The sequence below is a fragment of the Ammodytes marinus genome (assembly GCF_949987685.1).
Source record: "Ammodytes marinus genome assembly, chromosome: 11".
NCBI classification, from domain to species: domain Eukaryota; kingdom Metazoa; phylum Chordata; class Actinopteri; order Uranoscopiformes; family Ammodytidae; genus Ammodytes; species Ammodytes marinus.
This window is the reverse complement of record NC_137215.1, coordinates 7,153,263-7,181,027: the sequence shown is the minus strand read 5'-3', so window position 1 is coordinate 7,181,027 and position 27,765 is coordinate 7,153,263. Positions and strand designations below refer to the sequence as shown.

At 42.6% G+C, this 27,765-nt stretch overlaps 1 protein-coding gene across 2 annotated transcripts in view; it reads right to left on the bottom strand.

Annotated features, from left to right (window-relative positions):
* Positions 1-23: 23 nt before the first annotated feature.
* The window catches only part of zmiz1a (zinc finger, MIZ-type containing 1a), a 121,365-nt gene continuing 93,623 nt past the window's right edge, over positions 24-27,765 (bottom strand). Inside the window, exons 1-19 of one of the 2 annotated variants that reach the window (XM_080036295.1) lie at positions 24,913-25,025; positions 13,286-13,421; positions 11,452-11,566; positions 11,076-11,296; positions 10,746-10,947; positions 10,261-10,542; positions 9,311-9,490; positions 8,925-8,993; positions 8,643-8,808; positions 8,379-8,520; positions 7,849-8,059; positions 7,339-7,444; positions 6,836-6,996; positions 6,638-6,705; positions 6,469-6,537; positions 5,901-6,166; positions 4,839-5,038; positions 3,674-3,958; positions 24-3,341 (exon numbers count right to left, since the gene is read on the bottom strand). In XM_080036295.1, the coding sequence (XP_079892421.1) occupies positions 3,234-3,341; positions 3,674-3,958; positions 4,839-5,038; positions 5,901-6,166; positions 6,469-6,537; positions 6,638-6,705; positions 6,836-6,996; positions 7,339-7,444; positions 7,849-8,059; positions 8,379-8,520; positions 8,643-8,808; positions 8,925-8,993; positions 9,311-9,490; positions 10,261-10,542; positions 10,746-10,947; positions 11,076-11,296; positions 11,452-11,566; positions 13,286-13,329 (2,895 nt within the window). In that variant the 5' untranslated portion in view covers positions 13,330-13,421; positions 24,913-25,025 and the 3' untranslated portion in view covers positions 24-3,233. Of the gene's footprint in view, positions 3,342-3,673; positions 3,959-4,838; positions 5,039-5,900; positions 6,167-6,468; positions 6,538-6,637; positions 6,706-6,835; positions 6,997-7,338; positions 7,445-7,848; positions 8,060-8,378; positions 8,521-8,642; positions 8,809-8,924; positions 8,994-9,310; positions 9,491-10,260; positions 10,543-10,745; positions 10,948-11,075; positions 11,297-11,451; positions 11,567-13,285; positions 13,422-24,912; positions 25,026-27,765 lie in introns of those variants that run through there. The other variant, XM_080036294.1, reaches the window with a different exon arrangement.

Genomic DNA, 27,765 nt, shown 5'->3' with positions numbered 1-27,765 from the left:
GTTTCATCTGAATACATATTTATTAGATAAATATTAGGATGTCACGTCATCTAACTACATACAGATTTGCAAGACTAAAAATCACAATGTTTTTCCGACCATTTTTCGAATATGAAATGATTGTACAATGGATGTACAAAACCAAAGAGACAACTGCCACTTGTCGTGCCAATCACTTCAGATTGTACCTTATGTAGCATATTTTGCCAAATTGCATAAAAATTATAAATTTGATAAATTTATTTTTACAAACTGCAAATTCGGAAACAACTCTGTCTAGAGCCACTCGAAAGCTCAGTGTCTCCAAGTCCCAATTATACCTTAAAATGCTTTAATAATTTTGTAGCACCTTTATAAAGTACACAGGTAATAGAGAAATACACAGAAGTTTAATATTACACAAAGGAAAATGTCTTTTTTTCTTGGAAACCCCACGTGGTTGGGGTACATAAAGTATTTTACATAAATGAACAGGTGTGGTTAGAGAGGTCTGCACAGACGCAATCAAACACAGACTCGTTTTTGCCAAATTCAATGTCTGACAGGAGGATGGAAGCTTTACAAATTCTAAATACACTATGCACACTCCCCCTGGAGAAAATGAATACATTTCTGTTAACGTGTCTCTATTTGTCATTTACATTATGTACACGTATCCCTTACGTCCCCCCAAAAAAAATCCATTTTACAATATTAATTGCATTCTCTTTTTAAATCCTTAACTCAATTTCCGTTGTCTGCAATCAGACAGTACAATTTGTGTCGCTCACGTTACTCGATGTGATTTTGTGAAAGGTTTACAGTTACACAATGTGTAGGGAAATAGAACATCCCAATGCGGCAGTGCATTGTCTTCAACAAACATATAAACAAACAATAACGAACATCTGATCCTTCAACTGTGTTACATGCAGGTGATCTGATCAATTCTCAAACTCAGTAAAGCCATATTTGGTTCTTCAAATTATTGAAACAGGGGGAAAGTTCTATCCAATGACATACAGTAAATTTTCAATTCAAACTGTACTGCATAAAAAACTGTGTAAACCAAATGGGAACAGTCATAAAAACACGGGACAAAAATAACTTAAAACCTCGAAAAAATATCGAAATGTGATGAAAAAAAAAAAAACACAAATCATGTACACACATTTTCTTGCTAAGTATGGTTATCAAAAGCTCATTCTCAGGACGGGAAACAATTCGTAGGACATTCGGCACATTCTCACTTTAAATAAAGAGGAAGGAGGAGGTTCCAATAACATTAAACAAATCCTTTTTGGGGGAGAAATTTGGACCTCTTAGCTGCATTGACAATCTTTTAGGCAGGATAAACTCAAAAGCTCATTAAAACTGATTTTTATATGTAAAAAAAAAAAAAAGGGGGTAAAAACTAAAAAAAAAAGACCTGCCTTCTGAGCTACTCAAATATTCCTTTTCACTGATGCATTGTCAAAAGGTTATGGGTAAACTGTACACAATACACAGGAACTCAATACAAGGCCAGTGAGAGTGCATTTTGGATGAATTTGTTACTATATTGGACTGATTATAAGGGATTTTGTGAGTGTGTTTGTGTGTAGTCCTTGACAGACATACAGTACCGTGTAGTTGCCAGTAATAGATAGGGTAGAGTACTGTTCAATCACAAAGTATTCACAAATGGGTATATACAACAGCTGTGGAAACACTGTTGGATCATGCACGATGTGTTTTTTCTCTTTCCCAAAAAGATGCAGTTCAACAGTAACAAAACGACAAAAAAGGAAAAAGATCAGTACAATCACACAGGCGCTTCTATAAAATACAGTGATTTAAAAACTTCTGTAGACGTCTGTAGGATGACGAAATCCCGCTCTTACACCGACATACTAACTGTTATATCCACGGCCTGACCCCTTACAAAAAGCATAGGACAACTTTGGTGATGTGTATCTGATTCATTTCGAGGTGGGACAAAGAAGAAGAAAAAAAAACTCATAAAAAAAAGGACGACAATAATCAAAAAAAAACTGATGAAGGTTGAAATAAAATAATAAATATAAAGAAGACAAGAGAAAAGGTATTTGATCAAGCACGTTTAGGCTGGACAGAAAGACGACAGGAGCCATTGGCACACATGCACTTGCGAAAACAAAAATGGTGCTGAATTTGATGAGGAAGAGCGAAAACATTACAATAAATACAAGAGAGCAAAACCGCAGACTGGCAGGAGAAGAACCAGCGAGAGAGCTCTTACAAGTGGATTGTTTTTTATCTTTCTTCCATTCAATATTTTTCTTCCCTCCTCTGTCTCCAAACTATCCCTTCCCCTGTCTTTCACACATACGCTCTCAGGCAAACGAAAGAGGACCGTAAACAAGCACACGCGTAGGTATATACACACACATTCACTCACTCACTCACATACTGCATTGCACATTGTGCACTCACTTCCTTTGCTGACACTGGAGGACATATAAGCTTGTCCTTTCAGTGCTCCGATTCAGTTCCAGTTATTCAGCGCACACACACATGCAATCATACACATACACACACACACACACACGTGCATACACGCACACGCACACACACGCACACACACACACACACTGATAAGTCTGGGGGTCAAAGGGCATGGCATGTGCCAACGTTTTGGAAGAACACATTTCAAATAGGATAAAAACACTCTCACGAGACAATGTATTTTTCACAAAAGAAAAAAAAACAAACAAAAAAACAAAAACAAAGCTACAACACTTTTTTCTGTCTCTCTCTCTGTGTTGTCTTACACATGATGATTATAGCTGCACAGTTTTCAGTTGAATAGTCACACACATATCATATATGTTTATATATATAATATCACTTTTAGTGCCCGCCAACATGGCTGTAAATGGTGTGTTTTTTTCCGAGTCAGGCGGTTGGAACTGGTGCGTGGAATCTTTTACACGAGGAAAAGAAAAAAGGGGGGAGTGCCGGCCGGGTGGGGATGAGCGGCGTTCCTGCTCTCTCTATCCCTTTTGGAGTTCCCAAGCAGGTGTGCCTCCATGTTTTTTTTTCTTTCAAGCCGTGCTCCTATGCCACACATTGTCTGTCGGGGAAAAGACTGTGTATGTGTGTGCGTGCGTGAGCATAGGAAGCCGCTCCAAGTGTCAACAACAGGAGGTCGGTCAAGTGCCTGTGGACGGACAGTCAAACACGTGGCGGCTCCTCTGGGTGCAGCAGAAGGCTCTGTGAGGGGGGGGTGGGCTTTAGTTGTTCTCAAACAGGGAGAGAAGGTCGTCGTTGCTGTTGGCGGGAAGGTCGGGAGGGTCCAGGTATGACAGTAACTCGTCTGGGTTCGCCAGCTCTGGAAGCAGCTGTGGATGAAAAAGGAAGGCAGATAAGAGACAATGAATGAATGAATGCTGGACAACTTTGAATCATGCACGTACAGAAGCAATTTGAGAGTCAAACACAAACGAGAGCAAAAGAGGTGAGAGCAGCTGCACTGAGCAGTACAGTTGGGTTCGGTAAGGCACGGTTTGGCAGAGCACGGTAACCCTAGGTCTGGGCTTGCTCAGGTGACTACACATCAAGGTTTAACTCTCACACAGAAATGATACCGAACCGAACCGCACCATTCAGTTGAAATGAGGCTTTAGCTGTTAGAACAAAGCTTCATGGTGTCCCATAGCGGGGGCACACTTACATCCAGGGAGGGTTCGGGCATATCCTGGGCTCCCGGACCCATGGGCGAGGGGTTAAAGTTCAGTTCGCTGTGTGGGTGACTGTTGGGCCTGGGCTGCTGCTGCTGCTGAGGATGCTGCTGCTGAGGATGCTGCTGCTGGGGATGCTGCTGCTGGGGATGCTGCTGCTGGCGAGGCGGCTGTGATGGGTGGCCACTGTGATGTAAAGGCCCTGGGTGGCTGCCGTGGTGGGGAGACACATGCAAGATCTGCTGCATGGAGCTATGGGACTGATCGGGATGGGACATCTGCAGGCAGAAAGCCAGAGAGAGAGAGAGAGAGACAGAGAGAGACAGAGAGAGAGACAGAGAGAGAAAGAGAGGGAGACGGAGAGAGTGAAACATTTAGAGGAAGATTTAGTTAGAGAGACAGCCAGAGAGAAAGAGAGAGTGTTAAGTGCGGGGGGGGGGGGGGGGGGGGGGTGCGTGGGAGGAAAGAAAAGAGGAAAAAACGCAATGAGTTCCAGCGTGAATAATATGGAACAGGCCTTCTTAAAATGGAAAGCTGTGACCAGCAGACACACGTACAGCTGCAACATTATACGGTGACATGAGCATGTGAGCATGACTGAGCACACATGCTGGCTGGAGGCACAGGATGCACCTTGTTCAGATAACAAATCAGAGGCTCCTATGTCAGTTTGACACAGATTGTCTGGAGATTTATTTTCTACATGATAAAACGTACTGCAGGACAGGATAACTCAGCAGCTGTAGATAAATTAAGAGACACACAAACCTAAAGCCCCTGTGAACCCAAAATCCTTCTAACTATGTCATTTGAAAAAGATATTGTCATTTAACTTTGATAAAGAAATTATCAAGCTGCCCGAACGATCTATGAAAACACCGTCCTGTCAAACAATCTAGACTCTAGACAGTCTAGTTTTTTTTAACTAAGTTTTATAATATTTCTGAAGATTTCTTTTCAATCAGATTTTGGTAAAAGTTTATTGAGACACTCAACTTTGATATCATATATCCATGTTTACTCTTTTTGACCATGTATTTAGAGGCTTTAAAGCCAGACTAAAATAGACAGTCTACTGATATGTTGTTGTCATTGACGTGCTATATCAGTAACAATGGCATGGGAAAGCAAGCAACTCTTTAAGTGGACCCTACTTACTGCATCACTCATGCCGTGGCTGAGGGGCTTGTCCTGGGACAGTAGACCACCAGGTCCGTCAGGGGGGTGTGAGAGCTGAGGGCCGTGGATGAAGTCACTCATAGGGGGGCCTCCTCCTCCTCCTCCCCCCCTCTCTACTCCACCACCAGAGAGGTTCCCATGAGGGAAGTCAAAGTTCACTTCTCTGTGGTAACTGTTGCCTTGAAGGACAAAAGAACAAACATATTGATTTCTTCAGGTTCCCCATCGCTCTAGAACCAATCAAGGATAGACTCCCATTTGTGTAAGTGCATCGCAATCATGGAAACTATTACGTCATATACTAAAATAAGTAAATCTCATTCCTCTTGGACATTTAAAAATCCTTAATCAACAATCGACCGTCATCAACGTGTACCTGTTTTATCTGAATTGCTTTATGTTGTTTTATATTCATTTTGATTGCCTATGAACTGTAATGTATGTGAAATTCTTCTGTGTAAAAATGTTCTGTGTACATTCTGCGCCATTGAAAATAATGGTCCCCCTCAATGACTCCTAAGTTTAAATAAAGTATATGATGATGATTTTAGTCCAGAGGCGAACTGCAGTTTGGCTTTGCTGACTTGTTTCATGAATCCATACTGATGCAAAAAAGTTAGCTTTTCAAAGTGGTTACATAACGCTAGAGTATATACACTAATATACACACAATATACCATTTTTTTTTCAGTGTTATCAAAGCAATGAGCTTACAACATTTTAACAGGTTCAGCATGAAACTCTCCTTGGGGCTGTTTCTTTGTTCTTTGCACTGGGGACACATCAGTAGTTCTAAAAATCTAAAATGTGAAAACAGCTCCCTTCTCAAATAAATGGGCTGACTACCCTGTTATTTAAAGCTGTAGTATGTACAATTTTTTAACTTGTAAATGTATTACTAGGGACAAAAAAAAAACATGCTTTGGATAAATATTCGGCGAATTATTTAGACATGGCGGATCAATCAATAAAGAGACCACAAATTCCTTTAACATAATTACGTAGTACAGCTTCAACTACACAGCTGGCATTTACATTTACCTCCTCCATGGAATTCTCCCCCGTTGCCACTGCCGTGTTGGCTGGGGTGTGGGGGGTAAGGGCTGGGACCCGGGCCAGGGCCAGGGCCGGGGCCTAGCTGGGCGATCATCTCCATCACATTGGGCATGGTCATCTGACTGGGACTCATGGTCTTGAAGCGCTTGGCTATTGGTCCGTCAGGGTCCTCTTTGATGTGCAGATCAGACTTAATGGGGACAGGCCGCCAGCTACACGTAGGGTCTATAGTCACCTCCTCAAACTCAGAGCTGTTGAAAGGGGAGACAATGTTTATTATTGTATTCATTATTTGATTATATATATATATATATTTTTTTATATCCATTAAGTTTATACTGTATGAGAGAAATGTATATGGTGGAATTATCTGTGATACAAGACATGTATGACAATTCTCTCTTTGGAGTATTTTTATATGTCAAATGATGTTTCTATATGTTTGTATTAAAAATGATATTTTTAATTTTTCAACTAAATGTTAAACCCTCAAAACCCTACTAAAAAGAGACAATACAATGGACTCAAAGTTAGCATGAGAGAAGAAACTTACTTTTGGATGGCATTGAGGATTCCCCACATGTACTGGTCCACTTCCAGACCTTCTAATAATGCTGTTTTACTGAAAAGAGAAAAGAAAAAAACATTAGATATATTATCAATTTGAAGCGTTCCTTATTAGTGATCCCATACTGTATTTACACAAACAACTTGTCACTTACTTGCACACAGGACACCTCCATGTCCCCCTCTCACAGTTGAGCTGCAGGTAGGACTCCAGGTCAAAGCACTGTGGAGAAAAAACAGTCCTTTGATCATTCCCTTTGAATAACCTTCTTCCCATTTCACAGTGACATTGGGACAACGTTTTTCAATTACTATAAAAGTTTAACCGCCACCTCTTTAAAATCCTTACTAACCTGGACATGTTTGCAGTCGTGCCCCCGTGCGGGTAGCTGGATGCGTCGGAAGGTGATGGGACATTTCAGCGACACTTTAATGGCCGTCTGCTCTATGCCGTCTTCCCCGTTGAGAGTGGTGTTGCCCGCCGAAGCCACCACACTGCTGAAGTTCCTCTTAACTAAAAAAAAATAAGAAAATAAAAAATAAAAAATAAAAAATAAATAAATAAGACAAAGCATTTCAGAGGGTGTTTGATGTTTTGTGCCCCCAACGGAGCCTTAAAGGCACGGCTGTTTAAGGGTTAGGGTTAAGGGTTAGGGCTTTCCAGGCAGCGCTGCCTTGAAGGCTCTGTGGGGGGCACAAAAAACCCTCAAGCGTTTCAGAGGAAAGATCCTACTTTGTGAACAGATGCAAAAGACTTATTCTAAAGGCAAAACCATAAGGAAAAACAGGTGTGGGCTCGTGTAATTAAGATGTGCTTATGCATATTAGCAACAGTGAGAGATAGAATGAGCCGTACCCTTGGTGATGCAGTGTTCTGCAGGAAGGAGTCTCTTCTTTAGAAGCCCCTGGAGGACGGAGCGCACAGATGGCCGGTGGACCAGCTGCAGCACAAACAGGTGGGACTGCAAAGCAACAACATGGAAACAAACACTTAATCAAACACATTGTATATCAAGCACAAGGCATATACAAAGGGAAATCATCTATGTGGTAATCATGCCAGCTGATCTCTATGTTGAATGAAATAATTACAACTCTCTACTGTATTGTAAAGGCTGTACCGTATGGTATGGTGTCAAATTGATATCACAGTATAATTTGAAGCATAGACAGTGACGGTATACATACATGTCACGGACAATATATCAATTGATCTTAAAGTTTCTATATAAATGCTTGTGAATGGGTAAAATACTGATATGGCAGCTATTACTGTACTCTAGTATTACTAGGACACTTTCCGTCCGTTGGTGGTTTGAACAAGATAATTACATTACTGTACTGTATCCTATTTGTATGTACTCACACAACAGCAGGCGGTGACTGTGATCTGGATGGTGTTCCTCCCAGGCACACACACGTGCTTCAGGTGCAAGGGCTTGTGGGAGGTCTTGTTGTCCCCCCTCTCGATGGTGAGGGGCGTGGCGTTGACGCTGACCTGGACGGAGGCGGGCCAGTTGGTGTTCATCTGCCTGTCTTCATGGTGGTAGCATTTAAACTGCAGCTCCAGGTCTGACCTAATGGGATGGGCAGGACAAGAGAATCAGTCTGCTGTTTGCAATAGCATTCAAACAACATCAATCCTTTACTGGAACAAGAATAAAACAATAGCAGAGGACAGGGTGTCAACTCAGACCTGAAAAATGTGTAATGTAATGCTTATTTTCCATAGTTTAAGCATTTATATTGGGTCAAAATTAATTAAAGCAACAATATTTGATATTACAGTTACACACACATTACACTTGTGAATTGTATGATAAAAAAACATAGGTTTGTTGGAGTAAAAGAATTTGCGAAATATAATGGAAGAGGCGGCTTTGGCTGTGGTCCTACCTCCACATGAGTGTCTGGTGGACGGAGGGTCTGAGGTGGAAGACGTGGTTACTGACAGCCAGGTTGTGCTCCAAGCGGAACGGCTCCAGCACCACTCCATCCCGCACAGGGAACGTCAGCCGCAGCTCCTCATTGGGGTTAGCTGGGAGGGAAGAGGAAAGGCTTAGTCTAACACTGGGAAAACTCATATAATGGGTTAAGATTTTTAAATATTTGATATGATTTTTATATGAAGTTGTTTTCAGAAGTGCTGCGGCTACTCACTCGGAGGGGGCGGAAGTGCTGTCATATTTGGTTTCATGTCGGGTGGAAACGGGGGCTTCACGTCCGGGTTTGGCGACAGGTACGGAGGGATACCACTGCCTGGCGTCATGGGGGGCGTGGGATTTCCAGGGACCGGGGAGTGGGGGTAGTTACCGGGCCTGGGAGGCTGTAAAGAAGCAGGAAAGAGCAATACTATAAAACATCTGTAGAACTCGTTTACATGTACAGCGAATGCCTTGCCTTGGTTCAAATATAGCACAAAGGTCTTGCTGGAAAACCTACCCCATTGCCTTGGCCGTAGGAGTATCCACCTCCGGGGAAGTTGGTACTCTGCCCATTGAAGGGCTCTTGCTGTAAAGAAAAAAAAAGAACAATTATAATTTGATTAGGTAATTTAAAAAAAAATAAGTCAATTAGTTTAACATGTTAAAATAATACAAACTAAAACTTATAAGCAATAAACAAACTGGATCCTGAGCAACATATAAGCAAAAAATAAGTTACTCAAATAATATCGTGAATGTTAACTATAGCACCAGGTGTACACCGTGTAGTGCCGAATAGTCATCTGTGTGTCCCTGTTTTTTTCACAGTGCATATTGAGAAATGCTCCAACCCCCCCCCCCCCCCCCCAAATAAATTATAATGAATGGTGTGGCTTAACAGACCTTATAGTACTGGCCCATGGGCATGCCAGGTGGGTACTGTCCTTGGCCCGGCTGCCCTGGCATCCTCTGCCCGGGGTAGTTGGGAGACGACAGAGGCCTGGAGGGGTTGGATGGAGGGTACTGGCCCTGCTGCGGTGGGAACTGACTGTTTGGCCCGTACTGCTGACCCCCGTAACTCGCCTAGAAGAAGAAAGGTAAAGGAAAAGACATTAAGTACATTTTAGGTGCTTAATGTTATTACAGAGGGATCTATTTTTCCAGAAGGAGAGACCATTGCAAGCAAAATCTCATTACCCAAAACACATTATTTTTCCAACTTAGAGAATACAGACTTTTGTGCAAACGTATAGCTACATGGAGCAACTGTATGTGATTGTACTATTCAACTTGGAGCTAGTGGGTAATAGCTTTCCCGATGCCAAACACAGTATATACATTCATTATCTTGAGATCATGACAGATCCGGTCACCTTGTCAGGAGATTTCAATAATTTATGGAGTAGCTACTGTATACAATTACACACAGGCCCCTGAAACAAACATATCATTCCTGCTGTTGTGTGATGTCTACAGGTGTTAAATCAACTGCACAGAAAAGATCTGACGTTCTACAAGTTCATCAAACGGCTCATGTGGATGATATTATTAGAATCGTTCTTACAACACATCAAAAAATTGCGTTTTGATCAATCTGCAGTACCGTAGATGGAAAAAAGCGTAGCAAGTGGGTCGAGAAATAAATGAACATTAATAAAAGGTGTCGTGATAAGAGGTCTGAGCAGGTTTTAACACTGAAGCAATTGGATACCAAAATGAGCACTTAAGTATTAGCTGATTAGCTTATCTGGTACCAAAAGAACAGGCAAATACTTAAAGGAATTGATGTGTGCCTGAAGAGATAGGGCCCAAAATGCCCATGTTGTTTTAACAATAGGCTCTTTTCCACTCACCTCCCCAGGGTACGGCCTCTTCATCCCCTGCATGGGCATGCCCGGTCGAGGGCCTCCAGGAAAGCCTTGCTGAGGCATCCTCTGGCCGTGCCCTGCAAAGGGCCCCATGCCTGGCGTTCGAGCCTGGTTCATGCCCATGGGAGGACCACTCATGTTGGGGTTGTTCATAGGCGATCCCATGCTGCCTGGATTCATTCCTCCAGAGGGGCCTCGGGGGCCAGGCTGGTTCATGAACTGGCTGTTGTAGGCCTGAGCGGGGCCCATTTGAAACGACGAACACATCTGGAGACAACACAGAAGGTTTTTGTTTATAATATGATTATTGTGGCTCATCAACAGGTGGTTTGATAATAGATTCCAGTCTATATTTGTATTTAATGAATGATTTTGTGAAGTGGCTACAGCTGTAAAGAGGTGTCAGCAGGTGTGTGTGTGTGTGTGTGTGTGTGTGTGTGTGTGTGTGTGTGTGTGTGTGTGCACTGTACCTGTCCATACTGGTTCATATCTTTATTCTGGGTTTCCTGCATAGCCGCCACGGTGGCCGTTGCCGTGGCCGTTGCTGTGGCAGCAGCAGCAGCGACGGCAGCAGCTGCAGCCGCAGCAGCTGGCTGAGTGAAGTCACCAGGAGGACGAGAGTGGGAGGGCATTCCCATTCCTCCTGGAGGGGCGTTCGGGCCTCCGGAATAACTGTAGGAAAAAAGAAAAGAAAAAAACACAGAGCGCATGTTTTAGTCATTATGGGAACTTTTACAGCTTTTTTTTTTTTTTTTTTTTTTTTAAAGATATCAAGCAATCTATTCAGTGACTTATATTACCTCCCACTGTATCCCCCAGGCCCTCCAGGGTAGCCCGGCCGGCCGTACATGCCCTGCTGCATGTACTGTTGGTTGGAGCCTCCTTTGTTTGGAAACTGTTGCTGCTGGGAGCTGAACTGTGGTGAGTTCATCCCCGCTGCGCTGGACGACATCCCCGATCCCATAGGGTTACCTCCGGGATTCATGGGGTTATTGCTGTTCACCATTGGGTTACCTAGCACCTGGAGTTAAACAAAGCATGGTCCAGGAAGTTAACATAGATAGTTTGGTTTGTTAAAATAAACAAAGCGTAGAAACATCCTCTGAGTGACGCATTGATTTGTGTTGTGAGAACTTCTATGATTACAGACTGCATGCGGTGTGTGCATAAACCTACCTGACTCTGTGACGTGTTGGTCACGCCCCACACCGTTGTAACCACGGACAGCGACCCAGGGGGCTGGTTGGTGTTTTGTTGCCAGGGGACAGAGTCATAGGGAAAGGATCCATCACTGTAAAACAGATCAAAACAAAAAAACAAGCCTGATGTCACTTGAAGTTTCGAATCGGCCAAGTAAAAGAGCCGATAGAAAAAAGCCAACTGAGTTTCATATCCGTCCAAAAATGTGAATAATTTGGGAATTCCTCTTGCCAAAATGTTAGGCAATATGAAATGCCTGGCGCTAGATATCAAAACAAGTTATTCAGCCAGGATATCTGCTAATGGCTGCACGGAGGGAGTAAGAAAAAATCTCCAAATGAGCCGGTAAACACCACCAGTAAAAAGTGATTATGATTGAATCATTTATTTTGAGTTGTTGAAAGGACTGTGGTTATGGATAGTTTGAGAGCAGTGGGAATGTTTAGCATTCGGATTTTAAACAAATATCAGGGCAAAATATGAGAGTCTGTTACATATAAACAAACAAGCCCAAATCCCCATGGGGAGAGGCAAGTGGCCAGTGTGAGTGGGAAGGAACTGCTGTTCTTGGAAGGCAAGCTTGTTTTCCCCTCAGAGTTTTTTTTTTTTTTTTTTTTGCTCTTGGACTGGACGACGTGTTCAATATTTCCTCATAAAAAAGGCACAACGTAATCCTGAGATCCTCAGCAGAAGGAAAAACAGAACTCTTAACTCAATTCAGGGGAGAGAGAGAGAGAGAGAGGTACAGACACAGAGAGAGAGAGAGAGAGAGAGAGAGAGAGAGAGAGAGAGAGACAGAGAGAGAGAGAGAGACAGAGAGACAGAGAGAGACAGAGACAGAGAGAGAGAGAGAGAGAGCGAGGTAGGAGCACAAAATGTTCTTCACAGCTCTCTTTTCCTTGCCGGTTTGTACCTCAACTCCCAAATCACCTCTGCTCCACTCAGAGCAATTCTGTCTCTTCTCCAAACAATGGGAATCCTTTGTGTCATGGCGTGTGTGTATTACATAAGCGCTGAATTCAAGGACCTTAATAAAGACTCACTCGCCCACTATCGCACCATGTCACTTAAAGACACTAAAGTGACTTCAAAATACTCCAGGAAATAATGGATTTTTTTTACATTGGCCACTTTGTCTAAATCATTTAAATTCATTAAATTGTGTGCAATTATGTATTTTTCTCCCTTCTTTCTGTACATTGAAAGAAAACAAAACTAGACAATCAGCATATCTGTATAGTCACTATAGCCGAGGCAAATGTAAATTTTGAGCATTCAGCATTATGACATGTATTGTAACAGAAAACTGACAGAGGGCACAGACACGCATGTATCAGTTTACCCACCGACATCAAAACTGGTGGCATTCAATCAATAATCTCTTTTTGACAACATGTACACATGGGGCATATGCTGGCTGGGGTTGATGTTGGTGTTTTGTGGTGGGTGGGCATGAGGGAGCAAATCGTTCGCTGATTGCGTCGTGAATCATAAAAATGTAATTAAAAGTTAAAAGCTTGTTCTACATTCCACAGGGAGTTACTTCTAGTGTATGGGAATAAACAGCGACTCATATCAGCAAATTCATAGCTGCACTTCTTTTATACTCCTTTTTTGGGAAACATTATGACCCCAAGGAAGAATTTTTTTTTATTATTTAATTTGAAAGATAAAATAAACAGTAACCTTGAAATGAACTGAGGATCATGGTTATACGGTGAGATAAGCACAGTTTGTATTCATCCAAGAGAAGATGTTCCAGAGACCCCCCCCCCCCCCCCCCCCCACACACACACACACACCCACTGACCTGTGTGTGAGGCCAGGCTTCATGCTGTTCATGCTGGGCTGCATGGGGACTTTCCCCTGCTGTTCGTTCTGCCGGCTCTTCTGGTGACGCAGCAGGAGGAGACGACCCAGCTCCTCGCACCAAGACGACAGCAGTGCTGCCAGGGAAAACACACAGACACAGGACACATATGCTCGCGTTAGGTCGACCATCGGCACACAACACACATAACATTTGCCTGGATGAACATAGGTCCAATGTTGTTCTATGTGTGAATCGCCACATGGAAAACTGGATGTCTTTCTGTTTTGTTTTCAACTTCACTTATAACACACTTTTAAAAAGGTGCATTGTGTAACTTTGGGTGTGTCAGAGAAGTGAACATTTTCTAAGGTATATATTCTCATAACTGAATAAACAAACTGTCCTCACAGGAACATTTGGATCCCTGGAATAATGTTTGAAGATAGAAAAGCTACCTGGAAAGTTACTGTTTCACTGGTATTGTTGTTCACAGCAGCAGGGCCCGCAGTTTTGTTTATAAACGTATTCTAGTATAACATTTGGTTTCAAGTGCCTGAAGATTATTTACTTATTCATTTATATTGATAGAACAGTTCAATGCTAAGAATTACATACAGAGAATATATATTGTGTAAACTGACCGCAAGCTCTGCAAATGTAAACAAATCCCCGTCCCCCTGAAAGTGCATAGTGCACCTTTAAATGCCAAACTCAAATGAATAGATCTCAACAGTGCAGCCTGCTGAATCGTTCGCCTGTGTCAAGTGCAAGAGCCCACTCGACCTGCAGTTATTGCTTAAGCCTCCAGGGGGCAGCCTAACTCAATGAAACCCACATCGATTCTTTTTTGCCTGTGTGAATTTCACAACGGTTACATCACACCATGTCTACCTGCAGTGTCAAATATAAACTGAAATCTATCCACAGCACAAAAGGACCTCCCAGTGTTTTTTACTGCCACAGATGGGGAGGAGAGGCTGAAATGGAGCGTGAGAGGCAGACAGAGACGGAGCGTTTGGGGTTAGAGATATGATCTATGTAGGAAGTAAGAAACTGTGATATCTTCACGGTACAACACTTTCTTCACTCTACACATCACCACATTGACACACTTTGCAGGTCTTCCTATATATCTGAGGACCAATAACAATATGCAGCCTTCTCATCCCCTTCATGAATACAATTTTTGTTTTCTTGGCCAATGATTATAATGCATATTTTTTATACGTGCAATGCCATATCAACTTGTCTTTCTTCATTTTGATGTGGCTCATTTAAACACGCTGCCTCTTCTTGACTGTAGTAAAAATTGTTTAGACAAACAAACAGAAGAAAGAGAGATCACGGCGTTCAGTAGCTACTTTAATAATTGACGATGCTATTTTTAGCCTTTTGTAGACCCAGATACGCCAGCCTTCAGGAAGCGTTACTGTTACCAGGTTTGGATGTAGAGCTTTTGAAAGTGCTCTGAAAAAAATTGTACGAGTGATGTTTTGAACGGTCTGTGACATCGAAAATTGGCATTGCAAACAACAAGTGTCTCTTAAAATGCCTTGTAAATTAAATTTAAAAAAAAAAAAAAACATGGTTGTTAATGGAAAAATTAGGCAAGTGTTGTGATTTTGACTAGCGTAAATTGTACCATCCATGTCAAACCTTTGATATGATACACCTAACCCTAAATGGCTTGAGAGAATAACGCTAATACTTTCTGAATGACTAACATCTAATCTTTTATCAAAGACAAAAAAAAAGAAAGAGGAGAGAAAAAAAAGAAAAAAGGAATGAAAGATTGAAGCAGAGAAAGACTAACATTTTCTTCTTGTGGAGGGTGGAGAGGGCCAAGCCTCCTAGTTAAAGAGGAATTATTCTACCCTGCCATTACGGGGAAGCTTATCTCCCCACTAAATCACCACCTACACACCAAAGGGGGCTGTCTCTCTTCAACTGGCAACCCAGCACTTAGACCCCTGAAGATCAGCTAGCAAGCACAAGTGATGGAGTCGCTATGAGAGGGAGAGAGAGGGAGGGAGAGAGATACAGAGACAGAGAGACAGAGAGAAAGACAGATAGAGAGAGAGAGTGGAAGAGGTTGTGGTGAAAAGGCTACAAGTCACCAAATCTAACAAGCGGTGGACCCTCAGAAGTCATTCATAATAGAGTGAGGGTCAGCTCTGGGCAACGTGCATATTTAGCAGTCTTACTACCATGTACAACATAACCTTGTTTTGACCTCTCACACTCCCCCTGTGTTATACACCCCATGCCAATACCAGCACACTCCCACTCTCACTTTCCTCCCTCGACTCTCCTCACATACCGTACACACTCGCATTCCTCTGAGAAGAACTGATGTAATCCGTCCTTCTAAACTGTTAATTAAGATGTTTTATTCACTTCACCGAATGGAGAACAAAATGATCCGACTGCGAGGGCACAGAGCCAACCAAAACAGCAAGCTGTATTACAAGGGGAAGGTATCGCTTCTCGGAAAGGTCTTTCATCTTTTTTTTTCCGTTTATTTCAGATACACTAAATCCTCAAAGTTAAATCCAACACACTTTCTACGAAGGGCTCTTAGAGCTACCTGGTGGAGATGAGCCAAAGCCCACTACTTAAAAGAGCTTGTGCAGGCATAGAAAAGGTCCACAATGCAGCAAGTAAAAAGGCAGGGTTGATACATCACGCTAAGTTGAATAACTGTGAATCACATCCAGAGAATCTCTATAAAAAATTGATTTACAACATCATAAAATAATAACTTTGGTTCATGATGAGCAAATGATCAAGGGAGTAGCTTAGTTTTTTGGGGAAAATGGTGCTAGTTTTTCCCTGCTTGAACACATGTTTTTTTCATATGTCTCCTGCATGCAGTTTGAATGTAAAATGGGGGAGTTTGGCCTAGCGCTACCTTAACACTGGATATCTAGAGCCTCAAGTAGCCGCGCTGCAGAATGTCAGTGCTAATACGATCATGTGTTGACATGACAGTTCAGCTGGTGTAAGAAAGCAGAAAGATTGTAGCTACAGCGCGGTACGCAACATTAGACTTAGCAGGAGCATGCTGGTTGTTGTTCTAACATTAACAATGTTTTCCTGCAGAGCACACACAATCCTAATAATAACTTAATAGTTTGGTTTAGCGGCTAATTGCTCCTGCCTGTAGGAACCTGTACATGGGAGTTGGCTTGACAGTTACATGATGTAGCAACAATTGTGTCTGTGTCTATTTGAATATGGATATCACGTCATAGTTTACTTAAGACATCCCTCTTTGGAGATATTTAAAAGGTGTAGTGTGTTTTTGATAGAAGCTGCTGCTGATCCCATTTGAAATACCGTAATTGAGTTTATGTAGGCTAATTTCACCATTCATTTATACATTTAAACTGCCAGCAAAGACATCAAAATGCAAGACTGTGGTGGGGATCGGGGCAAATGGTATAATCATTTATTTTGGATCATAAGCCGATGTTAGCTAGAGTTCTGTAAATTGTAAATAATGTTATGACTGTATATGAACCTCTGTTTGGAAGCAACCAATGTTGTTAGCTTGCCCGTTAATTTGTCAATATACCGTCCTTACAGCCAAGACTGATCATGATGTAATTGTTTTAATTGCCGAACCCCAATAAACATATTGTAAACAATAAAAAATAAATAATAATAATAATTCAGGAGCAGTCCCAAATGCATTTCAAACTATCCCTTTAAATACATGACTACTGCTCTGGGTGAGTAATTATTACAATCCCTATTCTGAAGCTGCTGTGTTGCATTCAGGCTTTTTTTATTGGACTCAATTTTGGTTTTGACCCAGCAGAGATCACTCCCTAACAAGTGGTATGTCCTGTCCTCTACTAGCACAGACAGCAGAACACGATGCTGATTTTTTATTAAAGAAAAATGTCTTCAGTAAACTCTCCTGAACCAGCGCCATTTATTAGAAGCTGCAGCTTATAATTGAGTAATGGCCGACTGATAGCAGAAAGGCCCTGGCTCATTCCCACCTCACCTCAGCCCCTCTGGGAGAAGCATGGATGAATTGTAAAGCCCTGGTAACATACTGCAAGGCCCATTAACTAATGATGGAGAGTGTGTACAAGTCCTCTTTCGCAAAGGATACCCCAATGCTAATTACTATGAACTATGATAGCGCCGTGCTAGTGTGTGTGCAAGCTTATGTGTGTGTGTGTGTCTGTGTGTGGTAAAAGCCTTGGAGCATATTATTTGCCAGTTATATAATGACGGATTGTTCACCACCTAATTCTGGGACACTTTAAATGTGTGCACCCCTACATAATTCAGTTAGTAGCATGAGGGCGATTCTACTTTGTTCGTTAACACGTGACACGATTGAAATGTAAATCCCTTGATTAGTGTAGTTAGTGTTGAGCTTGGTTACATGTCGGGTATCACTTATTGGTATCACTGACCAACCAGCTCACTTAATTCTGAATATATAATTCACCTTTTCTTTTTTTTTCTTTATTTATCAATTTCAATGTGTCACCATGAACCAATTGTCAATAGAAGAATCTGAAGAGAGTCCATGACCAAAGCAAATGTGACAGCAGCATAAGCTTTGAAGTTCTTTTCAAAAGCAAATCACAGGCACGTGTTTGTTCCCCAAAATCAAAACACAAAGAATAGATGACACCCAAGTAGTAATATAACTAAAATAATAATAAGCTCATCTCGTGATCATTTTGGTGAATTTTATTTTTAACAATTTCCCTAACACAACTGCTGATGCTTTTTTACCGTTAAGTTTACCAAGGCCATCAGCAGAGTGACATCAAATGTTTTTAGGGAAAGAACATTTTTGCATTTCGCTTTGCACACACACTAATATTATGTGCAGGAGAAGTTGCCCTTTTAAGAATGCAATTACAGTCATGACTCTAGCGCACTGCCAAGTCATAATATTGGCATCAGTCATACACTATATTGCCAAAAGTATTCCCTCCACCATCCAAATAATTGAGCCAATACTTTTGGTAATACAGTGTATTTATTGAGTGGAAAGCACTTCAGGATACCAAGAGATTTTGGAAAAGCTTTGTGGGAACAGTTTGGGGATGGCCCCCTTCCTCTTCCAACATGAAAATGCACCAGTGCACAAAGCAAGGTCCATAAAGACATGGATGAGAGACAGTGTGTGGTCTCACAAATGCGCTTCTTGAAGAATGGTCTAAAAATTCCCATAAACTCACACAACGTCATGGATTAAGAATGGGATGTCACTTAATATATATATGTGAGTCAAGGCAGGTGAGCCAATACTGTTGGCAATATAGTGTATGTAACTGATATGGTATCAGGCAGCAGCTGCAGGGTATAGCTCCTTTGTTAGTCATGTTTTCGGGGTTATGTGTGTCATTTGCTAGGATGAGAATACAAAGCAAAAGTTGGTGACAAAGGATGACACTGAAGAAGTTTTGTATAACAGAATGGAATTGTGTGAGCTACTATATTGTTGTTACGCACGCTCTTAATCCGTTGATGTTATAATACGAAAACTGTATAAGTTTGGAAGCTAAGTTGTTTAGCTAACCAGGGTGGTTGGCGCACAAAGCCCATATTGAGGTTTGTGTTATATTCTGCAATAGCATTATGTCAAATCTTGAAAAATTGGATCCATCTGAATATTTAAGATAACCCTCAAATGGAACGCACATCCCTGCCATCATATACTGTGCATCTTCACATCAACTCAGGTCCTTAAATGATCAAAAATCTGGCTTATATGCCAAATTCAGATAACCAACATTGGCAATGCCAGACTTTGACAGAGACATGTAACAATGTGCATGCAGCTCTACTGTAGTTTAGTTGAAATCAACACAGACAAAAGAGAAGATACTACATGACAAATTGCACTTTCTGAGCATGAACACTGCAGCACTAGACACAGAAGCCTTCGGAGACAATGTGTGGGATGATCAACAAAAAAAGAAGCAATTTACAATAGATATCAAAGGCAGCAGTTTGTAAAAACACTGGCAAGGTATAGGTCTTTGCAGTGTGGGTACAAAATATTATGCAAAAGACGAATATGGAGGGGATAAAATACCCTGCAGAAAAAAAAATATATAGTCATGCTTTTTTTTGCTGAAGTGTAATGGAAGCCATTTAAGCAGTCAATGATATCCCCCATCCTGCCCCCTCTCTGTTCAGCCAACTTCTTCCCAGAGAAGAGCATATCAAATGGGCTTTAGTCTCAACAGCTTGGAGGCAGAGCGACTCAAACATGCCCTGCAGAGAGACAGCTCTGTGTCAGAAATCACACTCAACCCAAAAACCAGGCCTTTAACGTAGCTAACTGTTGGCACCTATCAGAATGTTACAAATCTGAACTGGCCTCTGACTTAAAATGTCTCACTTTGAGTCATTGTTGTATGTATTAAGTTGACTATTATAGTGGGGCTCACTTGAATTGGGGGAAACAAGATTTTTTTTTTTGCTTTTCTGAACAGATTTTCCTCCACGACCTCTGGCAGTGCACCAGACATGAGGACAGAGTAGGGGGGGGGGGGGAGGATGGATGGAGGGATGCTAGACAGAGGACAGGTGGAGATGGAGGGAGTGGGCGGATCCCCTCCTCCCCGGGATGTGTGTTGTGGGTATCACAAGCCAAAAAAAAAAAAAAAAAGAGAGATGCTGCAGCCCAGAAAGGGAGGGTTATAGCTCTACCTGAGTCACTCTGACATCTCCTGCAGGTGCTGGTTTCTGTGGGGTTCAAATTACACATTTATTTCAACGGGGCAGAGTTATAATAAGAATCAGCATCAACAACCAAAACATAATGCAGTAGGACGACAACGGCTAGATTGGACCAAAACGGTGCAAAAACTTCGGGAAATGTGGGGTCTCTCTGTGTCGAATGGGGCCACGAAAAAAACAACAAACACAGTCTATCACATTTTGAATGCACTTAGGGGCGCGCGTCGAGTCAAACTGAGCTTGATCGAGACTCGCTGCAAAGTTGGAACATTTCTTTGCACAGAATTTATAGAAGCTTCATGTGATCATTCTCATAAGTCAGATTAAACAAGGGAAAGTCAGGGATCGCAAAGAGTGTGCACTAAAATGCAAAGCTCTCTCACATTTGTATCTTACTCAGTATGTGTCCAGAGTCAAATGTATCAATGAAATGAATGAATTCATAATCCAAAAAAAAAACACTAACACCCTACTACATACGTCCTCTGTAAAACTCAAAATATAATATTAATATTTCTGTTCATCCAGTCATATAATGGACCAAATTATGTTTTTTCAGCACTACAGGTTTGCTTCGGGTACATTTGTTAAGACTGGGGGGTTTACGGCACTGACCTAGGGATTTGACCCACATTGTCAATGGGATATAAAAACTCAGGTGGCCGGTGTGTCTGCGTCACATTCTCTCAGTGGGTCAGCCTGTCCTGCTTGCTTACACAACTTACTAAGCCCTCACAGAGTCACTCATAGACTTCCACATCTGCATCTGAGGACTGTCACAACACTCCACCAAACCCATCGTACGTTTAGAGCAATCAAACGCCCATTATCCCGCGTCTGAGTCACACTGGATAAATATGCCCGGTCGCGCTCAAAGGCATGGTCAAAGTCAACATGGAGATGCTTATACTGTAGGTACACAGGTAATGTGGACACAAGCATACGTGTAAGAAACAGAAGAAGGAAAAAATAAGGGAAGGTAAATATAGAAAAACTGAGGTTTGTGTGTGTGTGTGTGTGTGTGTGTGTGTGTGTGTGTGTGTGTGTGTGTGTGTGTGTGTGTGTGTATGTGTGTGTGTGTGGGCTGTGTGTGTGAAGATGTGCTTGTTAAGTTAAGTGCCTCTACACAACACGGATCCAGTGAGCTTGAGAGAACAGCAGGCTGTGAATGAACGGTTCTTATCAGCCACGCGCAGCTCTCTCTCTCTCTCTCCGCCACTGGAGGGGAACTAGTAAAATATCACACGTGCCTAATTATAACCACTAACCCTCAGACACACTCTTTGTGTCTCAACTTCCACAAAACGTCTTTCATCTCACACTGTTGTTCCGCTATACCCCCCCCCCCCCCCCCCACCACCACCCCCCAGTGAAATCAAGAGGGGTGAAATGCGCTCCACCCCAACTGCTATCAATACCTGACATCAGTTCTGTCCTACCAGAAATTCCACTCTCAATTTTTGAACACCTTTTACCATGACTTTACTTGGCCACTTGCTCTTTTTCTAGGGGGAGGGAGTGAGTGAGGGAGGGATGGCAATGATTCACAGAATAAGCAGAAATGAACTGCGAAAAACAAAACGTGGGCCGCGCATGCACACACACACACACACACACACAGTTCAAAGTCAAATGTCACGGATGAGTCACTAAACAGCCTGATGGGAAGTGCTCAGAGTGCAGGCACAGACGGTCTCCATGAAGTGAGTGGAGTAAGCGATACGAATGGAGGCTTTTTTTGAGCCAGAGAGAAATAAAAGAGGAAGTCTGGAGTGTGTGTGTGTGTGTGTGTGTGTGTGTGTGTGTGTGTGTGTGTGTGTGTGTGTGTGTGTGTGTGTGTGTGTGTGTGTGTGTGTGTGTGTGGAGGGAGGAGAGGGGGGCAGTGTGCATGTGGCCGTGCGGTTGAGGATGTAGCACTTTCAAATCTGATCGGGCTAACAGGAAATGCTGCTGCAGCTCCAAGACAACTAGCATGGAAGGTCGTATTGTGTTGTGTAGTGTTGTCTACATAGGTCAATGGAGGACTGGTAATTGTTTGGGAGAGCCCTATTGCTCATTAAGTTTTCAGTTTGGAGACTAGATTGAACCCTGATTGAATAGCCTCTGTGACACTGTGTCGCCTTTTATTACCCGACTGCCCTTTTGCTCATTCACATTTGAAGCAAGTGATGTTTTCCTTTGTGAGACATTTGACAATTAGAAGTACTTTAAATACTTAAGAACTGAAACGAAAGGCAAGCTTCTCTGTGCCCTGTGATCCCATGGCATTGTCCTTCCATGACTACAACCCCATTCCTCTTGGCCCAATGAGTGGACACAGGCTCTGGCTCCAAGCACAGGTCAACAACTTAAAAAAAGAATTCACAGAAGAAAAACTGGGTCATCTTCTGCTGACGTAGAAACGCAAACACACACACACACACACACACACACACACACACACACACACACACACACACACACACACACACACACACACACACACACACACACACACACACACACACACACACACACACACACACACACACACACACACACACACACACACACACACACACACACAAACACACAAACACACTCTTAACATCAACATGGATATGTGTTCCTTTGGGTGCCTTAAACTTGAGGATGTTGTTCTACAATATACTGTGCTGTATAGCCACCAGGATATCTCAGACTCTTTTCTCTACACTTTTCTCTTCCCTTTCAACAATGTTAATCAGTGTGTCATTCTGGCATTTGCAAATAAACTCATATAAACTGAATGGAAAAAACAAGAAAAAAAACCCACTCACGGTTGTTTGTCAAACTTTGTGAAAACTAAAGAATTATTGAACAATCCAATCCCTAACCAATTTCTCTATCCTTAAGCATGGCCAACAATCCCCCAGAAATACATTAAACTAAACATAAACCCATCTTAATTCGCAAACTCTTTTCTTTTTAAATGCCAGGCCTTTACACTACACATAAAGACTGAAACTTAAAACACAGCCTAAACTGTAACTCTGACCCACATGCCTACAAACAAGCCATAAATTAACCAATGAAGCTTGTGCACAGTGCATAGTGCACACAGACAAAAAGCCCACTCAGAATAGCCCTATGACATAGCAGCATGTAGGTCAACCTGTGGTCAGCTGATCTGCCCTGATCCTGTCTTGTGTGTGAGCGGACAGTGCTTTCACACTACAGTCACACAAGCACACACACCGATAAAGATACAGTAGAATCCCATATTCAATCGTGGCCTAAATAACTGTTGCAACAAACACAACAGATGCCAAAGAAACGTCAAAAATAATTGGTTCTTCAATTAGACTATTAAAAAGTTTGTATATTAAAAGTAACACCAAATGAATTAGCATACAATTACTGCGATCACTTCTAAATAATTGCATATTTAGAGCAGCAGTAAATGAGCTGCTCAACTGGCCTCAGTTAACCCCTGCTCCCCCTCCAAGCATGCATGCACGCTCTAATAATACACCAAATAGTTGTGTGCCTAGATACAACCATGGACAGCATATATACACACACACACACACACAGCCACACACACACACATGCACACACTTACCCAGAGCCAAGCAAAGTCCCTGCACATCTCATCTCATTCCCTTCATAGCGCAGAGAAAAAAAAGACTCAAGTGTCACAAATGCTCCTGTTCCCGCAGAGGCCGGTGGCAACTCTCAAAAGGTTCCCAGCCTCCTGCCTGCCTGCCTGTGTGCCTTATCACTCTCGCTCTCTACACATATCCCTTACTCTGCTACTGCTCACCCTCTTTTTCTTACTCACTTCCTCTCTCCTGTCTTTCTGTCTCTCTCTCTCTCCCTCTTGTCTTTCTTGCTCTCTCTCTTTCTCTCCTCCCTTTGCTCTCTGATCTGTGTCTTTTTTTTCCGCCTTGTCCAGCGTCTGCACAATGCACATCAATTATTCAGAGGCAGTCTCCCGGTTTCTCGGGCTTATCCAATCAGAGGCGGGCTCGGCACTAATGGGGCTCCTGCTGTACCTGCTACCGGCTCCAACACACTCACAGAGTCACATACACACGCGCACACACACACACGAGAGAGAGAGAGACAGCTTGGAGAGATGGAGTGAGGGAGGGAGGGGAGGGAGAGAGAGAGAGAACAGACAGAGGAGGAGGGGAGGATGAGAGGAAGACATATAGACAGTGACAGTCGACAGCGGACAAACAGGAGTACAGATAGAGAAAGGCAAGATATATTCGGGTTCTTCTCACCTCGGTCGTGAGGTGCTGCTGTTATTGATGTGCTGCTCAGCCTACTACAGTCTGTCTAGCGCTCAACTGCACTGTGTTCTTTTGCTGCCATGACACACTTAAGACAATGCACACATGAAAACGCACATGCATAATCCGGCAATGCGACTGACTGACTGACTGACTGACTGCCATTTGTCAGGAAGAGGAACAAAACAGTGGCAGAAAAAAAAAACTTGCAAGCTCAGATTGCAAACTTGCATATATGGGTGGAGCTTAGTACCCCACGCTATGCTATGCAGGCTGACTGGAAGCCGATGCATGAGAGAGAGAGAGAGGAGTGAGTGGGAGTAGAAGAAAAGTATGTGAGGTAAAGATCAATCTATACAAAAGGCATTATCAGGCTTATAAAGACATGGGGGACGGGTTGCTGTCCTCATGTCTTCCATCAAAGGCCATTTTGTAAATCCAACTGACAGTAACATCACGGAGCAGCAGCAGAGTTAGAGGCAGGTGGAGGGTGAAACTGAGTTCAATCTCTCTTCCCCCTGCCACTAAAATCATAACAAATCAAAAAAACTATTGAAAAAAAAAAATACAACCCAAATGAATGAACATGATAGATTTAAGCTGTCATTGTTCTGAATCTCTCTCTCGCTCTTTCCTTACCAATATGTTGCGCGGTGTGCTGTGTAGTGCTGCCGATAGAGAGAGAGAGAGAGAGAGCGGGAAAAAGCCCACCGGCCTTGTGTCAAAGCAGGAGGGAAGTTGTCTTTCTTTGGTGTGGCTTTTGTGTGTGACAGACAGACTGACACGCTCAAGTCGTCGACAGTTTCACAAACGTCCCACGCTGTACCAATGCACACGCACGCACACACGCACACGCGCACACACACAAACACACACACAACGGAGGCATTGTTGGGACAGAAATATAACTTGAAGAGGGTGTGTCAAAGCAAAAGGCCCCCAGGGAGGGCAAGGAGGGTGTGAGGGGGGTTTAAGTCCTGAGGTATGGGTGCCAGATCAGTCAACCCTGAACAAAAGGAGGATTTAAATCATTTGCTCATCCGGTTTTTGACAAGAAGAACAAAGTCTTCTTCTGTGTGTGTGCCGTGTATACGACGGGGCTAAGCTGGGATAGCAAGCAAAAAGTGAATTTGCTTGTAACTTTGGCAACCAAACCAATTAACTAAAGATTGTGAGAGGACCCAGTTGGCCAGAGGCAACACACACACACACACACACACACACACACACACACACACACACACACACACACACACACACACACACACACACACACACACACACACACACACACACACACACACACACACACACACACACACACACACACACACACACACACACACACACACACACACACACACACACACACACACACACACACACACACACACACACGCTGCAGCTACATTAATAAGTATTTCCCCATGAGCTTGATTTCTCTATAACAACCTAATAGTGAAGTTTTTGATGGTAGTTGTAGGGGTTGCGAAGGGGTTTCATCATCTGTAAGGCGAAATCCACGGGAGAGTGTCAGAGGAGAGGCCCGCCTGCTAAAAATACACCAGCGTTTCCTGTTAATAATTCAGCACGCTGCTTCTTACTCAGCAGTAATTAAATATAAAAGTCTGTAAGGTTGATTGGGTCAGTAACAAAAGGATGCTGCCTATACACCTTCCTCTAGGGTTCTACACACACAGCTCAAAAGAGGGAAAGGAAAGAAGACGGGGTGAGAAAATCAATCAGGTGAAAGTAAATTGAGACAGATAAGTGCAAGACGTGACAGACTGTTGTAGGCCAAAGGAGTAGAGATAGAGAGAGAAAGGTGTGTGTGTGTGTGTGTGTGTGTGTGTGTGTGTGTGTGTGTGTGTGTGTGGGGGTGTACTTGTAAAACTATTTTTGTGAGAACCAATTTGAGTTTTAGACCCAAGACGTTAGGACAATTTTCGGAAAGTGAGATGTTTGAGGGTTAACACTAGGTTTTAAGGTTCAGGTATGAATTAGGTTTATGTTAGGGTTAGTGTAAGGGTTGAGGTTAGGCATTTAGGTTTGATGGTTACGGTTAAGGTAAGGGGCTAGGGAATGCATTATGTCAATGAATGTCCTCACAAGTATAGCCGTCCAAATGTGTGTGTATTTGTGTGTGTGTATTTGTGTGTGTGTGTGTGTGTGTGTGTGTGTGTGTGTGTGTGTGTGTACAGCCTGCACTCGCACACTGTGCAAAGAGTGTATGTTAAGTCTAATGTAGGCAATTATTTGCATTTGTTCATTCTCTTGCACTGCTGAGTTTACAATTGGTGAAGTGTTTTGTGTGTGTGTGTGTATGTGTATGTGTGTGTGTGTGTGTGAGCTCTCTCTCAGTGTGTGTGTATTTGTGTGTTTCCCACACGACATGGGGTGAACTGTTAGCCACACCCTGGAAGTTTTCTGTCAGTGTTGACACAGCAGAGCGGCTGTTTCTCCTGATGTACAACAGCACGTCTCCCAGTGAGCACGCTCTGTTGACCAACCCAGCGCTGACAGTTCAACAATCTACTTTCCCAAAAATCACATGTAAGTGGGTGTGGCGGGGCATTTAACAATTCATCTCTGTTCATAATTTTTTGTCTCCAAACGATCACCAAACCATTAAAAAAAACTTTCTGTGTTGCGTATGGGGATCTTTCAAATCACTGGCTCTTTGACCCACAATAGGATGTATATACTCAGCACTTCATCTTAACCTTCTCTGTGTGTATTCTGATAACATGTGATGGCAACAATAAATGATTGGAAAGGTTATTTCTTTGAGTGGGACGGAGGAAGGACAAGCAGCAACCTGCAGCAATCTGACTTAAAACATTAAAAGTAGTAGATTTTCTACAGGAACATAGCGATCATTCCAGGGAGCAGCTACTTTTAATCCAGAGCGTGTCAAGTCATGTTGAAAAAAAACATGAAACACAAACTGAGTCACAACCACCCAGAGTTACTTTCATCTAATTAAAGGTTACTTTGAAGGGGGACATTGTCAAGTGGAAATGGGGGAAAAATTCGGCACAAAAAGTGGATAACTTGTCATATTGGTACTTTTTTTGTAGGTTCATTATTGGAAATCATGCGCTTTAAAGAAAGAGATCAAACTACTGTGAGTTTGGTGGCAGAGTGGCAGAGGATTTATTGAGGTAAAACCCCCGATAGATTATGGGGATAATCTGATTTGTTGTCTGCCGTGCTTCACAGTAGCCCAACAGCTCAGAGTATATTAGGGCTGTGTTTGTGTCTACAGCAGCGGCAAATCTAGAGCCCAATGAAGTTCTCAGTTCTGAAGAAAATCTAAAAAAAATCCAAGAAGATTTAGAAATGGGACGGTGGATTTTAAAACAAAGCATTTAAAAAAAAGGAAGCTGTGTTTATCAAGAAGTGCTACATACAAATTAAAAAATTGGAAGTTGTAATTTTCACTATAGTAGTTAGGTGCTAGTGTGCTAAAGCTGCCTATATCTACTGGCT